The sequence below is a fragment of the Colletotrichum paranaense genome (assembly GCF_030867605.1).
Source record: "Colletotrichum paranaense strain IMI 384185 chromosome Unknown Scaffold_3.1, whole genome shotgun sequence".
Lineage (NCBI taxonomy): Eukaryota > Fungi > Ascomycota > Sordariomycetes > Glomerellales > Glomerellaceae > Colletotrichum > Colletotrichum paranaense.
The window spans coordinates 1602181-1617771 of NW_026848961.1; the positions used below are offsets into that span (position 1 = coordinate 1602181).

The following is a 15591-nucleotide window of genomic DNA, read 5'->3' on the forward strand; positions in this document are numbered from 1 at the left end:
GTCTGGGGTCCCGGACGGGAATCCGTAGGAACGAAAAGCGCCGCATGTTCCAGTGGGCGATGGGCGCACGCAGCCCTTTTCTTTCTTGACACGGAATCTCGTCAGGAGAAAGCAAACATTTCAATTTACTCCGTACCCAAAGCCCAGGTCCCGGGAACCGCTTGCCGTCGAAGAAAGGCCCGACGTCCCTCTACGGAATCTCTGCTTCTAATGGCTTCTTGGGCCATACCCCTGAAGATTCTTCGGCGTCGGCCGCTGCGGGACATTTTGGAGTTTGTTTGTACCTCATTTGCTACGCACTGCGATCAAGTGCTTGGATGAGGCCCAAGAAGGAAGAGGAAGAGGAGAACATCTCGGAAAGGAGCTAATGTCTGGTTCCATGGGTTCTGCTTACTTACATGGTTATTAGTTCTTGACATGTACACACGTAGACAGACAGAACACATATGCCGTTGCCACAGGCATGGAAGCCATATGACCGTGTGATAGATAATCCCTGAAGGAAATAAAGGGCTGACGATGAACGGAAAACTCGGCATGGGCAAAGGGTGTAACGTTTGATAAGTTGCTGACTGTGACATCGAAGGTAGGAAATCATTGCTTGTTGATAGGCGCTACCCGAGACGCCGTTTTATGTCATCCCCTCTTCTCTACTATAACGAGGTAACTTGAAAAATCCAACGCAGCCAAACATCAGTCCCAAAGTTTGGAGCCTGGCCAAATTGAAGCAAAAAGGGGGAATCATTGTCCATCGTGGAGCACTTCCATCGCATGTCATCCTTCGCCTTACCATCACAACTCCATGTCATCCATTACAAAACATTGCGTCAGCGCATGCCTCTCAGGGGCCGCTTTTTGCTGTCATGTTCATAGCCTTCCAATGTCTCTACACCTGGTTCGAGCCGTCGCCGGTGCTGTTGGCGTCCCTGTCTTCCTGAATCTCAACCCACCTCCCACTACATTGACCACAACGCACGTGAGAGCAGTTCACACAAGCCGAATGCAATTTATGGTCTGCCTCCCATGTACACGAGCACTAGACGTCATATTAGCATATCTTGACAGGCCAGAGCGAAGAAGTCTCAGGGTCACTCACGCATTCCCACATGAATGTCTTCATCCGCTTACGGCCGGGCTGCTCGGCGCCATCGTCCAGGCCTCTCTTTCTTGACTGACGGTTGACACCTCTTCCATTAATCGTCGACTTTCGTGAGCCAGACATGATTACAATGTCATCGGCCGAGTCTGCATCACTCAAGTCGTCCGAAGATCCGGTGGCGTTGACGTCTGGCGAGTCAGGATCGACAGCTACCCACTGGGAGTGGTCCTTCTTGATTAAGCCGTCACGTCCAGCGTAGTGGTTGTCAATATGATCGAATCTTTCGGCCCAGGCGGTGGCACCCTTTCTGTTGATGTCGACGATCTTGACACAGAAGCCACACCAGAACTTCGGTTCTCCGTTTCGTCCGACGCGACACTCCTCGAGGACCTTCTCGATATTGGAGGAGTCGTCCATCTTGTGTTCCTTTTGAAGATGACTTCGGAAAGTTTCCCGACGATGGCAAACCTTGCCACAACTCTCATTGTCACCTTCAGACCGTTTTTCGGAACACTTCCATACCTCAAGCTGGAAATGCTGGCTGTTCTCGTGACGTTTCCAGTCATTTTTGCTGCCGAACTTCTTCTTGCAACCGGCAAATGTGCATCCATACGGCTTTTCGTGACGCTTCATGTGCTTCCTATCCCTTGGTTAACAGCCGATACATGTGGAATGACAGGAGTAATACGCACTTAAGTTCACACCTGCGGTTGAACACTTTATCACAGGCAGGGTCTGAACACCGATGCTGGCCGTCAGCACTGCCATTTGTGGTCGGTGTGGATCTCTGGAGAGGCGTTTCCATCTGTGCCTTTATAAATGTCTCAATGACGGTTTTAGGCATCTTTGAGAGGAACTCGAGCATGGCCTGTTCACTCATACTCTTGTTTGGAGATGCGGGAAGAGGCTGATTGAAAATTTGCTCTCCCTGGGCCGAATCATTGTTGGCAGGTTGGCTCCTAAGAATAGTCTCGTCCGAAGCACAAGGGATCGAGTTAGTGCTAGTGACCTCGGAATCCAAAGGATCTATCGGAGAGGTCTCGAAAATCTCGTTGCGGACTCTGCTTGGTCCATTGGTATTGAGGTTGATATTCAACTCCATGGTGGCAGGAGCGCTCACGGAATTGCCTTCGCGAGTGAAGTTGGATCTTTGGCTCCTCCGCTCTCCAATCATGATCCTTGGAGATGGCGCTTTCGAAACTTCTCCAGGCTGCACATATTGGTGGTGCGATTGAGGGCTGTCGCAGACCGATTGGCCATCATTTTCGTGCAATGGGGAGTTGGAAATGGCCTTGTCCGCAGTGGATGATTCAAGACAGACGTTGCGCGCTGAGCCGCCAATCTGCGTCAAGGACGGGTCGATGAGGTTGATCTCCAAGCCATTTCCTGGATGCTGAGGGGAGAGTTGAACATCGTCATACATCGGCGATGGACCATCGCCCCAGGCCATAGAAGGAGCCTGGTAGTACACCTCCGAGCCCACGCCCACACCTTCAAGGACGTCTTGCGTACTTTGTTGATACGTTTCTCCCAATGGCCTCTGGGTAGTTCTGTATCCTGTTAGGCGCCTTGAACAGCTACAAATGTTTCTTGACTTATGTTTATTGACTCACTGGACAACATATTCGCTAAGATCATCCTCGGGATTCAGAACGATACTATGCACCCGCTTCAGGTGTTGCCTGAAATTGTCGGCTCTCGGCCATATCTTGCTCTTCGTTGAGCATGGTCCTTCATAGCAGCGATATCGCGGACCCGAGTTAAAGAGCTCGGGGTGCACACTTCCTCTGTGTCTCTCAAGGTCATTTTGGGTGCCAAACCCCTCTGCACGGGTACATCCTTGAACATCACACTTGAAGGCTTTCTGGTGACGCTGGTGATGTTTGCTACAAAATTAGTATTAACGATGTGCTTCTAAAATGTAGTAGTGCATGCTTTCGATACTCACTTCAATTCCGACTTGGTCTTGCAGATAGCACGGCAGTGGTCACAAACCAGCTTGTTATCGGCCGCACCATGATGTGTCACTGACATGGGAGTAGCCCCTGGGTTCCAATGAGACTCGGCAGGCGTTGGGCCCAGTTGAAAGTCCAATAGTTGGCCCGAGATACTGTGAGTGTCTTGACTTCGGTCCACATCGTTGAAGACAGATGCGTTATCAACGCTATGCTTGGTCCTACTCTCATAACCAGAGTCTGAAGGCAAGTATTGTGGTACGGTACCGCATTCTGAAGCGAGAGGGCTCCTCCATCCGCCCCCGAAGTGAGCCTGATTGCGGCGCCGAAGATCGCCTGAGACATTCAACTGCTGAGTTTGATGAGAGTCGGGAAAGATTCCGGCGGGAACCCATGGTTGTGAAGTGTCATTTCCGTAGAAGTTCATCAATGCCCATGGCACTGGTGCAGTCTTTTGGGGAGGAAAGCCCTGATTTGTCGTCTTTTCCATACTGGCTCGTGTGTCTGAGCCATGCATTGAAGCCATCTGGTTGTGCTTCGTAGGATCCATGATCATAGTCTGAGGCAGGCTTTCATCGACCAGAGATCGGCAGAATTTGGTTAGGAACCGACTAGATCTGATGACTTTAGCTGGGAACTATTCGCATGGCGTTAGGCACATGTTGTATTGACTAGAGGAAAGTATGTGCACAGTATCAAGTCAACAGGCACTGGCCCGAACTGAGATTATAACCTCATAGTGCTGATGGGTTTATTTGATGGATAAAGAGAGGAGGATAACCAACTCAAGATTGAACCAAGGTCACCTAAACTTGATACCCAACCACCTTTGTTATGCTCAGTGCGTGGCGAAGAGGTCTTGACTCGACCCGAGTCCAAGTCCACCAAGTATAAGCCGTTCCTCGACCGAATAAGCCTCAGGCCGGCGCAGATAGGGGCGTTGGCCTCTGGATTGATGTTTTCGGACGAAGAGAAATCCGGACGACCAAGCGAAGGGGGAAGGTTGATGCAGTTCAATTACCGGTCCGTAGTGGGTCGGTCGGAGCCGGGAGAGGACAGTAGATTGCCGGACTAGCAAGACATGGGTAGCTGGGCGACCGAGTGGGCGAAGTATCGCGGGACGCAAATCGCAGGGTGAAAGACGACAAAATGGAAGAAGCGCGAAGGTTTGTTCAGGCGATATGGGCACGGGCAGGACTTGTAGTCATTCAGGCGAGAGTAAAGGCAGTCAGTTGGCGGCCAGGAATGAGGAAGAGGATGAAGGGCGTGACTGATGTTGAGGAAGGTGCGGCTTGGGGGAACAGTTTGGGGGGACCGGGCCAATGAGGCAACCGCGAGGGCGCAGTCATTCGCTTGTCCGCCCTGCTTTTTGGGGAATTCTCGGTGAGCAGAGTACGCCGTCGCCTCATTCCATCCAATCAACAGTCAAAGAAATGTAGGCAACCACACGAGGCAGCCAGCAAGGCAACCACCGCCGCACCTTTACAGGCGTCCCAAAGATGGTTCGCCATTTTTCCACTTCCATCACCGCCACAACCTGGGCCGACCGAATAAGCAAGAAAAAGCAAGCCGAAGCACAACCGTTCAGAAAAGACAAGGACATACTGACAGATAACGGGTTCGATAAAGACCTTACACGAGGTCCACGATCATCTATTCGAATGCCAGAACACTCCCTCTTCTCAAATCGTCCTGAAACCGGCGGGAAAACGAAATATCTGAATTAACGCGATTGCGAGTGAACGTAAACCAAGGTACCTAACCTGAGAGAGCATATTCTCTGTCCCACTCATTCCTATGCAACACTTCTGCCAGCCACGGACAGTTTACCCCGAATCTGCGCTCTGGGGGCATATCTACACGAGAGTTCGACTCTTGTCTCTCTCGGCTGACACAACCAATTTTGGCTGGGACGCTCAAGACCAATGAGGTCATCAGTAGCCCCTATTTCAATGTAGAGTACAAGGGCTTAGATGGCAATCGCTAGATCATGGGCTTTCATCTATTCGTACTTCCATGGTCTCGATAGTGTCAGTCCTTGTCATTGAGCCGGGCCGGAACCACTTGTATGGCTGCGAAAATAAGGTAGGTAGGCGACATCCTCGAGCCTGAGCCGCCATTTTTGGGCATCATCGCATCCAATTTTCGGCCAACTATCAGTCACCTGAAGTTATCCGCACACCGGTGCTCGCTCCTGTTTCCAACAAAGAAGCTGACCAAGCTTGTCGACAAGCTTTACGCAAGGGCGCACACTCTTAACTACGACGCGGCAGCAATGTCTTCATTGCAATACACTGACGGCCGTGAGCACCGCAATGTCCCTTTTCACGGTTCCGCCAAACTTCTTCTCTCGCAGCCATCCATGTGTATCTGTCCCCTCGTTTCCGTTGGGCAAACTGCACATATCCAAGGGCGTGAGCGCTTTTGTGGGGGAGCAAGACCCAGGTTGGATAAGCATGACAGGAAACGAGAGTGTGCTTCGGAAAAGATATGATATGTCATTATTGATGTCGCTCTCCGATAGTACAGACCTTCGCTGCGTACGGAGTCTTTCGGAGCTTGCTACTTATTTCCGATGACCTACCGTTCACTCGAAGATCAGTAGTCGTGGATGGCTACATATGTATGCGATTACAAAATGCTCAACTGAGCGGGGCATTGTCCCTTGTTGCACAGTATCACGAGTGCAACATGTTGGACACGACACTTACTCCCCACCACATGAGCCTTCGCTTTTGCGCCGCGCGGCTCCATTGTGTTCTTACGTCTCCAGGATCATGGCATCCATAGATTTTACTTTAAGGGGATCATTCGGCCGTATCTTCGGATTCGCCTGGTGGCTCGCCCGTTTCGCAGACGGATATTCGATGTTTGCTCTTTGCCAAGGAGCGAATGTCCCTCTCAGCTTACTTAAACCCGCCTATCGGGCCGCTCCGCAAGATGCAAGCGACTTGGATCCCAACCTGACGGTCTAGACTGATTGGGTGGCACAGGTACCACCCTCTCGGCCGTCAAATTCTTGACGTTGATCATGTCACACACACTACTTCCAGTTGCGAGACGAACTTGATGTGATGATGGGAGAAACAGAACAAGAGTGTATATCATCCACAACTGACAAGGTAATAGCAGCGGCGGTGGCTGCCCGGTTGAGAATAGCAAACATCTGCCGATATACTGAACAGCACTGCGTTTTGACGGGACGGCCCAGTAAGGTTCCGGAGGGCCGCTCAACGTCGTGAGATCGATGCTATTAAAAACATGTTGATGAACGTCTGCTGCAGAGCTATGGTGTCAACTCAAGATGTTTCAACTTTAATCTATTTTGCAACGTGTACGTGGAAGGAACATCCTGGCGTTTCACCAGTATATCTGGCTCAGTGGTGACTTCATTCTATGCCTCAAGGCCCGAGGCAGGCTTCGAAGCGCCTCGTGCCGGGAAACGAAGTAGTTCCTGCATTCTCTTCATCTACCCGGCCAACGGGTGCAGTCTTCTCTTCCGGCCTGCATGATCCATCACCTCTATGGCGAAAGGCTAGGTAGCTTTTGGAGCTCGCAAGGAGTAAATAATGGGTGATCTCGCCCCCACCACTCCACGTTAAACCTGGTCATCCTCACGAGCAGGTATCTTGACATGGCATGCCACCAATATGGCAGCAACACACGCACAGTGTGCTATGTACCCAGGCTTCTCAACGTCCTTCGGCAAGGCCCTTTGCGTCCATGTGCAGATCGACTTTTAGATAAAAATGGCAGATATTGTTGCGGCCGATACTTTGAAGCTCGGGGATGTGATGTATATAAGATCGAGCGAACTCGCCAGAGAATAACCACAGAGATCCTCATTATATTCACCTCTACTTACATCGCCGACTTCGTTCAGATCACAACTCCTTGAGCAGCACTTCTTAGCCTTCACGGCTCTCGCGAAACCACGCTTTGTTCGAATAGTCTCAGTTGTAGGACATCCCTTGAAACGGATCTGGACGGCCAGACTGTACGTATATAAACGTTCTCTTGTAATCATAATGTTTTCAACGAGCTGACTCAGAGTCGCGGCTGCTTTTATAAGCTTAATCAGATTACAAAGAGCACGAAGTACTCCCCCACCGAAAACCCCCCATCTCAAGATGTGCGACTGGGAGGAGTTCCTCTTCACCTGCAACCACTCCGTTCTACGGCTCAAGTCGTACTGCCACTTTGCTCGCAACGATCCCGGCCACCAATGCTTCGGCGTCAAGGTTCTTCGCAACTCGTGGCAGCAGAGCGTCCCGTGCGATAACTGCATCTTGGCCTGGCAGGGTCAGGGTCACCCGCATTTCGGCGCCGGGCAGCACCGTCAGCAGGAGTTTATTGGCGGCCAGCAACAACGTCCCCATTAATTCAGTCCAGTCGCTTTCAAGCCTTTTTTTGAGAGCACCCTTGCGCGTCAGGGGGAGAGTGGCATGGATTATGTTCATTGGGTCAGGTGCGAATATCGTAGAGATAGGGGCTTCAAGTGTACGCCAGATTGTCTATACAGCAACTGTGATTTTCGAAGATGTTTCAGTAGCTAGAGATCGCAAGAGTTTCTGTCCCACACAGAATGTTAGGTTTACTTGATTTGTGGGGGGATGGTAGAACGAAAAGTATCTGGTGGTCACGCTCAGTGTAATTGTCCTCTTTCTCATTTATTACAATGAAGTGGGTTGGATGACAGTGTTTCCCTGTTCTAGCAGGATGATGAGCAGCCTGGGAAGTTGTGTTACATGGTCTAGATTTCTGTAGGGACGACCCAAATCTTACGCGGGCTTATGCATGTTATTACTTTGACAAGGAGTGACGTGAGGACTGACATCGGTCTGATGTTTCTGGGAATTGTTGATTCCGGAGTGCCTGGAGTGAAGTACCAAGGCTCACTCCGACGCGGTTCTGCAAGCATTCGTTACACACTTTTCAAGAGTAGGTAGATTACTGGACAGTATTTAGGACATTAAACTGAACCCTGAAACGAAGAGGACATTCATCTGTGATTGAGGCTGCCCATTTACACGCTTCGCTGAAGCCTCAGGCCCCTCAAGATTCGTACTTCATGGCGAAACTTCCCCAAATTCCGCTACTGACTATTCTCCAGCCAGACAGGGCTAAACCAGTTGTCAAAGGTTGTACACTCGAGTATAGAGTCCCGTACTTCGACATCTCCTAAACAATTTCACCGAGTCCCAAGACTAGCGTCGTCCGTTCTAGGTCTCATCAGAGATGGCAGAAGCATACTCCATGTCATGAAGAAGCATTTCATTCAGCATGAATTACTTTGGAACAACCGGATCTCAAGGTGCCCCACCATACGATGTCGGGCTTAAGCTAAGTGCGTAAGCACGATGAACAAGTACTTCTGCAAGGTATGTCGTACAAAGGGACTCCAGAGATTGAGCTGCCCCTATGAAACGGGATTTGTGACGCTGTTAACGCGATCAGTTTTCTGCAGGGCAAGTCGAAGGAAAAGGGATGAAGAGCTGAAACGCAAGGCGATGTCAATGGCTGGGAACCTGCAGTGACTCTAGGACACGTCATTTGTCATTTGTTCAACGACTTAATGATTTGGAAATCTCTGCTCAGCCACATGGTTTTCGTATTCAATATAAACTGGTGCCCGAGATATGGCTGTTTCTTTAGTCGAAGTAGATACTTGTCGTGAGCGATTGGGCGTCATTTCACCGATCGTCGATGTAGGGGTAACTACTTACGCCCGGGACTGTGTCGCGACGTCGTGCAAGAACAGTGGCGTCGCATATGGACGACGTATGCAGTACACATTCTAACACATGTGTATGGATGGATTAGGAATTTTTATCGCACACTTCCTTGAGTATAAGGCAGCTTTACATCGGAGCCCTGTAATGTGCGATGGAATCTCGATATCATGGTAGCGAGGAAACACATTTTCAGCTGTAGACGACTTAGAGATCAACGAATGTCTGGGTCTACATAACATGAGAGTGACTAGGGTCACCTGAGATGTTCTCTCACTCACTTCTCGGCGTGGGATTATTGACGCAAGGTATTCAGTTTAATTTTTACGTTTACACACGCTCATGGTAACGTCTCACAGCCAAATGACGGATATCCCTAGCCTCCCGCTTCGCCCACAACCTCCTTCACCCTTCGCTCGAGCTTCAGAGCCGAGCTTTTGGTAATCTTCATTCAAAATTGGTAGCGCCAGCGACGCGGCCAACAATGTTGTAGCGCTTAGAGAAGAAGGTGATCCAGTCGTTAAGGACACCCTTCTCCTTGTCAGGAAGATCCTGCCAGTCGGCGCTGACGTCCTCAGCCTTTGTTGAGGTCTTTCCGAGAGCACGAGAGGCGTCCTTTCCAGCAAAAACTCAAGGGTTGTCAGTCATGATAGACTGCAAAATGAGATGAACGTTTTCCTTACCGTTGTAGGATCCTCCTGCTTGGTATGCCTTGTTACCTGTTACGTCGTATACGATTCCCTGGATCATAAAACATTAAATTTGCGTAGAAAATGAAGGCCGGCGTGTTTGATTACCTTGATCGCCACGTATGTCTTTCCATTGGGGTCTGAGCCTGTTATATTGTTAGAATTATTGGCGTGGGGTCTATACGATGATAAAACAGTTGCATGCGAGGCCAAGCATATATAGGCATCTTCGAGACCACTTGATGAAAGAGATGACTGAGCCGCAACCGTTTCCAGGTCCACGAACATGTGTTCATGAACTGCAGATTGGAAAAGATACTCGAGCACGATCTTAAGCCCCGCTCTCTTCAACAACTGACACAATCCATCATGATCATTGCATCAAAAACATGCTGCCGGACAGTTTCGTAGCGGATAAGTAAAGGCAAGAACACTTCGACTTACCATCGGCCTTGGCCAACTCCTCGAGGGTGATGGGGTCATCCTTGGGAGGGGCCAGGGTGACGGGGTTCTTGGGCTCAAACTTTCCAGACATTTTGCTGGCCTTTGCTTGGCTATAAGCTGTTGTAAAGCTTGAAGTTATTGAGCTAGCGATGTAATGTTGGATGGATATGGAGTGCGAGGATTAGGAAGACGTCGACTTCTTACACACAAAATAGATGATGGCGGGGAGAAAGAAGCTCGGTATTTGCCCCTCTGAGCCTGGAGCTCTTCCCCACGGTCAAGGTGGGGGGGCACTTGCGACATTGCTGGCTGAGCCTCGGAGTAACTGCCTTCGTGTGATTGGTCGCGCATTGATTAGTATAGACCCACCAGAGCAAGAGCTCCAGACCTGCCGAACAATGCAGGCGAAACTCTCATTGATTTTTGATTGATACGTCACTTGACAGCCGCCCGATTACAGTCAACCACCACGCTCCGTCGCACGATCTTGGCCCATACCGCACAGCTTGACCGAGCCCCGAGAATCGATACTGTGCCTGCTTCTCAATTGATGACAACGATGGCCGTGTCGCGCATTGCGGCATGTCGGGCAATCAATGGCCTGGGGCTTCGCCAGATCGCAAGGTCGCCCGGAACGTCGACAGCAGCTTTACGAGCAAGCACACCTCGGAATGCTTCAAACGTGTGCAGCCATACCCAATTGAGACACCAGAGCACTTCAAATCCTTCTTATAATGGCTCTAAAAGAAACAACGCCTCTTCTCCGCCGCCGCCGCCGCCACCGCCACCACCTTCCGCAAGTCAGCTTTTGAGGGCGATATCCTTTCGCTCGCTGTTAACTTCCCTGACGCCGAGGGGCATCAAGAGGATGTTTAGAGAAAGTCCAGAGGAGCTCGTGCTAGCACTAGCAATGTGAGCTATCTCAAGCCGTCGCTGTTTCCTAGGATAAATAGCTGACCCGAAGTTCTCAGTCTTGCTGGCTTGGCAGGTGTTTCCATCTACATCGTAAAGTTATATTTTGACTACTTCATGGCCCGTCAGTTCACCAAGTATCCCAAGCCCATCGCCAAATCCCTCCGCCGAGCCCTCTACTACACAAACATCAGCCCCGATCCGAATCTCGCGAGGAAATACTACAAACAAGCACTGGAACAATGCAATGAACTCCAGCTAGACCCGTTCTCAGATGATGTTTTGGGCATTAGGATCCAGACCGCGGCATGGCTCGAAAAGATCGGCAACTACCAAGGAGCCATTACTGTGTTGGATTCTGTGCTCAGAGACTGCCTCAAGTGGGTGGAATGGATGGAGAACTCCGTTGCAGATGGAACAGCAGAAAAGTCAGGAAAGCCGCCTGCCGCGAAGCCTCTGTTGGAAAATCAACGACTCGCAGTTCCGGAGAATGGCGAGGAGAAGGTTGTCGAGAACCTGTGGCATAAGCGCACCCGCCTTCTGGCCAAAGCCGTCGGAACTAGCACTAAGCTTGGTGCCCTTTACTCGGACGAGCATGTTTTGGAGCCAGAAAACTCCCTGGCCCGACTAACGTGGGCCGTCGAAACGGCACTGGCAGAGTCAAAACGACGCCACAAGGAAGGTGTCAAGAAGGATGAAGGTTCTTGGATGAGCCCAGAAGAAATTGGCGGTGCCATGGAGTGTTGGTCTCCCATGAAGCCCCCTATATCGTACCCACTTTCAGGTTACTGACAGAGTTAATAGCCCTCGCCCAACACTACGAGACTAAATCCCAGTTCCATCTGGCAGTACCTCTCTTGTTCCAAGCATTACGACTTTGTGCTAGCCCTTGTCATCGAGTAACTATCAGTATGTCCTCAGGCCCCTGGACTTGAGTTAGAGTATATTTCAAGAATCAAACTGACACACTCTCCAGTGAACAATCTGGCTGCAGCATTTGCCCAGCACCCTCTTCAGACCCCGCTGGACGCCATTCCCAACGCGCCTGCCACTTCTGACGCAATAGTCAGTCCCGACATGCCAACAGACCGAGCCGGACTCTTGGAAGCTGCGAAGAACTGGGCTAGCAATGCTTACTCACACTCAAAGGATGTCAAGGGAGAGGACCGAACCGAAGAGTGTGACGAAGCTTGCGCCGTAGCATTAACAAACATGGGTGACATCGCTGCCCTACTGGGAAAGAAGGAGGACGCAAGAAAGCGTTTCCAGCAGGCAATCGACATGAGCAGGAAGATTGGCTTCGGTCCCGGCATCTCTCAGGCCGAAGCGGGACTTCAAAAACTCTAGGATTATAGAGATACGGCCATACAGACTGCTGGACCGCCCCAGGAATGTGTTCCTCGCCTCGCTTGAGGTATTGCCGGGGCAAACCGGGAGCATCAGGATCCCATGTCGGCGAGCGTATGAACATATCAAAAAGACGAGAGTGATGGTCCCCTCGCGCCCGCAAAGACCCTGCATAGGGCTAGGACTTGGCCAACAGAGACATGAAGCCGCTTCTGCAGCATCCTTCCTTCGACATGGACCTTTTTCAAATCGATTAGCATGGGTCCGCATATGTGAACCGAAAATAGGTAGATGATGGGGTCTTTATGCCTTCCTACGCCGTATCAATGGATTCTTGACTGGGGCGCATATGAGGACGGAGAAATACCACGACGGTAGCCAGGGGCCTCGACTAGGTCGGATTCAGCAGCATCATTGCATCCGGTGCAGGAAGTCCCGACTGTCATAATTGTTAGAGCCACCGCCCATGTAGAAAGATGGCAAACGAATCGAGTTGCTTGGAAGCCAGAAACGGACCCCCTTAAGCTCGATTCAGTACCAGCAGTCCCATTACACCAGTAGCAACGAAAGTGCATACAACCGAATTTGAACCGAGCCGTTGAATGAGTACTTGTTCCGTATCGAAGAGCTATGCGAGGCCCAAGAAACGAATCCGCCACAGTCTCTCACAGTCTCTCAGCCGGTCTTATGGTGTAAGGCGACGCTTTGATCAAACACAGGACTGCTATGAACCCCTAAACACTCCCGAAGCCCAAGGCCATGATTCTGATGGTTCGAGGGAACTCATCGTCGAAATTGGGACCATAGGTGCCCAGAAACTCGCATGGGTCCAAAATGTGCTCTCACCAATCAAAGGGGCGAATGGCAACGGCTTAGCGTAAAGGCGGGTGCAGCTTGATGGGTCCAGTGCCCCCCTGCAGGCTCATCCCAGCAACTCCAGTGCTGGGGCAGACAAAAATTACCCTTTTCGGAAAATAGTTGGGATGAGTTGGAGAGAGACGGTCTTCGTGGACGAAGAAAACGCTGCCAGCCACCTACCATCAGTTGAACAGCCTGGACGCCGCAGAGTGGAATCTGACACCGACTTGCAAAGATTCCTTCTGCCTAATCTATGGTGGGAAACTACCATGTGGCACGCCCCCGCAGACCCCGAGACAAATCGCCAAACTTCAAAGTCTCGAGGCAAAACGGTGCTCGTTACGCCACCGTTGTTCGCGTTGCCATATCATGCAGCAATTATGCGGGAATACCACATCGTGTCAACTTTTTGGTGTCGCGTTGGATTCCTGGGGTTTGGAAGAGCACCGCACCTTCTGAACTTGAGCACTGAAGATCATTCGCATTTCTCATCGGTGTTCAAAATCTTGGCAGTGTAAGGGGCGCATTCGACCGTTCCGTATACTCCGCAGGCGCCTGATGTCGTAGGACAATCTGAAGACAGCATATGTCTATTCGCTTTCGAGAAGCGACTTCCACGTACAATTCTGCTGTTGTAGCCAGCTGTAGTAGCCATTGCGACTTCCAGTATTGACCTTCAGATACAACAAACAACATATGGTCGCTAATAACAAACCATGGCCTCAAGGACAGAGCCTTGCAGAAGTTTGCGAGTTTCTCCGTCATCTCATGGTCCTCGCTTTCCAGGGCAGGCACATTCCAACGGTCATATGGCCGCCGGCACAAAGTGTGACAGCCCTTTGCAGCTTGCGGCATTTCGGGACATCATGCCGGCATCCACTCAACCACGATCTTCAAGAAGCAGCCCTTATCTTTGTGGATGAAATCCATCCCGCCATATCTCAAGCGCTTTTTTTTCCTTGCCCTCCTTCCCTGGCCTGTCGTGGCACGTGGCTCATGCACGCCATGAAGAGCGAAGGCTCATGTACCTGGACTTGAAGATGAGTCTGTCTCTCATGCTCCACGAATCTCAAGGACAGAACAATTTTCATCAAGTCAACTGAGTGCTTCCCTTTGTGACAACAGTGCATGGCACCACCTTGTCCAGCTCTTGACTGGGCAAGCAATCACACTTGATTAGCAAAATAGCAACGAAGGGAACTGGCCTTTGATTTTGCCAGAGAAATCTCTTCTGCTACAGCCGATAGCGCGCCTACACCTACCTATCAAAGAGTCGACGGAGATTGGACCCGAAATTTCTCACGGAATTCCGCTCTGCTAGTATTTACCCCGTCGCATTAGAAACACCAACTTATAGGTTGCGGGCGAACGCCGAGTTGAAAGACACCTCCATGGATACATGGACGGACGAGGCCTTGGTATCTCATTCGACAGTTTTGTTCTGCTTCTCGCCCGGGGCCTGTAGCAGAGCGCTACGGGGATTGTATACCAAGGCCTACGTTCGTGAATTTTGGCTCAGCTATTCGTAACTCACCTGCTGTCGCCAAGGTGGGTCGACAGCTTTTAAAATAGACTTGACTCGGCCGAGCTCTAACCTCATCCGTCCGTCATCAATCCAGCTCTACAGATTGAGTCTCATCTTCCCGGGCAAGGATTACTCTATCCTTAGTCGAGGCCAGATGAACCAGTCTACGACTGTCGTCACTCACCAATACTCGCGATCCATGGCCCGCCGTAGAGGCAACAGAGACCACCGGTTCTTAAGCCAGCTTCCTTCGCATTATGGGGGCTAGTACCCTTCGAACGCCCTGACAACGCCTGAATCCCCGTAAGTATGGTTCCACGGGAAATGGGGACGCGGGTAACGCTAACGGCTGCAGCATGACAAAACAAAGCTGGGCCTGTGATTGGCATGTTCGTACAGCTGTGGAAGACTAGGGTTCGAAAATACACCAAGAATAATACAGCCATGCATCAGAACCCCGCCCTTCCGCTGAACTCGGGAGCGGAGAATGGGGTCGAGAAGACTACAACAGGGACATTATATGGCTGCCTGATCTCGAGAATAGCGACCGGCCCGTGGCGAAACTTACCCTTCAAATCTCGCAGAAATCATGCAACGAGCGGCAAACTATTGGCATCCTTCCGTTGCCATAATTGTCACAATGGCCTGCTATTTCCGGTTGGGAAGCGGACTTCAACCAAAGGCGAAGTGTAAGAGACCGTTTCGGGAGTTCCGGTGTGGAGTTCCACCCGGGAGCACGGGCTACGAACGATAGGATTCGGATCCGGGGAGGAAGAGGGATGCTGATCTTCGGCCGCCTCACCTTAAGGTTATTTGGAGGTGGCAACCATGAGGTCGACACCACGAGGTCACCTCACGGCTTGCGAGAAGCGGCGGATCAGATTATGTTACAGCAAAAATATGGACGGGGCGTTTGCCAACTTACTCAAGCCTCCTCTTTTCGACTCGCAAAAAGAAAAAAAAAACAGCGAGGCTACGATAACGGTGATGAGCAGTATGAAACGGCGCATTAGATCAACAGCAGTTGTCT

General features: G+C 50.9%; 4 protein-coding genes across 4 annotated transcripts; 2 read left to right on the forward strand and 2 right to left on the reverse strand.

Annotated features, from left to right (window-relative positions):
* Positions 1–1048: 1048 nt before the first annotated feature.
* CPAR01_04085 (uncharacterized protein) lies at positions 1049–3571 on the reverse strand (the record flags this gene model as incomplete). Its single annotated transcript, XM_060488367.1, has 4 exons — positions 1049–1739; positions 1792–2649; positions 2713–2985; positions 3048–3571. The coding sequence occupies 4 exons, from the start codon at positions 3569–3571 to the stop codon at positions 1049–1051; spliced, it is 2346 nt and encodes a 781-aa protein (XP_060352573.1).
* A 3613-nt stretch (positions 3572–7184) lies between these two features.
* On the forward strand, positions 7185–7436 carry CPAR01_04086 (uncharacterized protein; the record flags this gene model as incomplete). Its single annotated transcript, XM_060488368.1, has 1 exon — positions 7185–7436. The coding sequence occupies one exon, from the start codon at positions 7185–7187 to the stop codon at positions 7434–7436; it is 252 nt and encodes an 83-aa protein (XP_060352574.1).
* Positions 7437–9233: 1797 nt separating this feature from the next.
* On the reverse strand, positions 9234–10010 carry CPAR01_04087 (cytochrome b5-like Heme/Steroid binding domain-containing protein; the record flags this gene model as incomplete). Its single annotated transcript, XM_060488369.1, has 4 exons — positions 9234–9415; positions 9470–9527; positions 9584–9621; positions 9920–10010. The coding sequence occupies 4 exons, from the start codon at positions 10008–10010 to the stop codon at positions 9234–9236; spliced, it is 369 nt and encodes a 122-aa protein (XP_060352575.1).
* Positions 10011–10478: 468 nt separating this feature from the next.
* On the forward strand, positions 10479–12178 carry CPAR01_04088 (TPR domain-containing protein; the record flags this gene model as incomplete). Its single annotated transcript, XM_060488370.1, has 4 exons — positions 10479–10831; positions 10891–11573; positions 11636–11740; positions 11808–12178. 4 exons carry the CDS (start codon positions 10479–10481, stop codon positions 12176–12178), a joined length of 1512 nt encoding a protein of 503 aa, XP_060352576.1.
* Positions 12179–15591: the final 3413 nt, after the last annotated feature.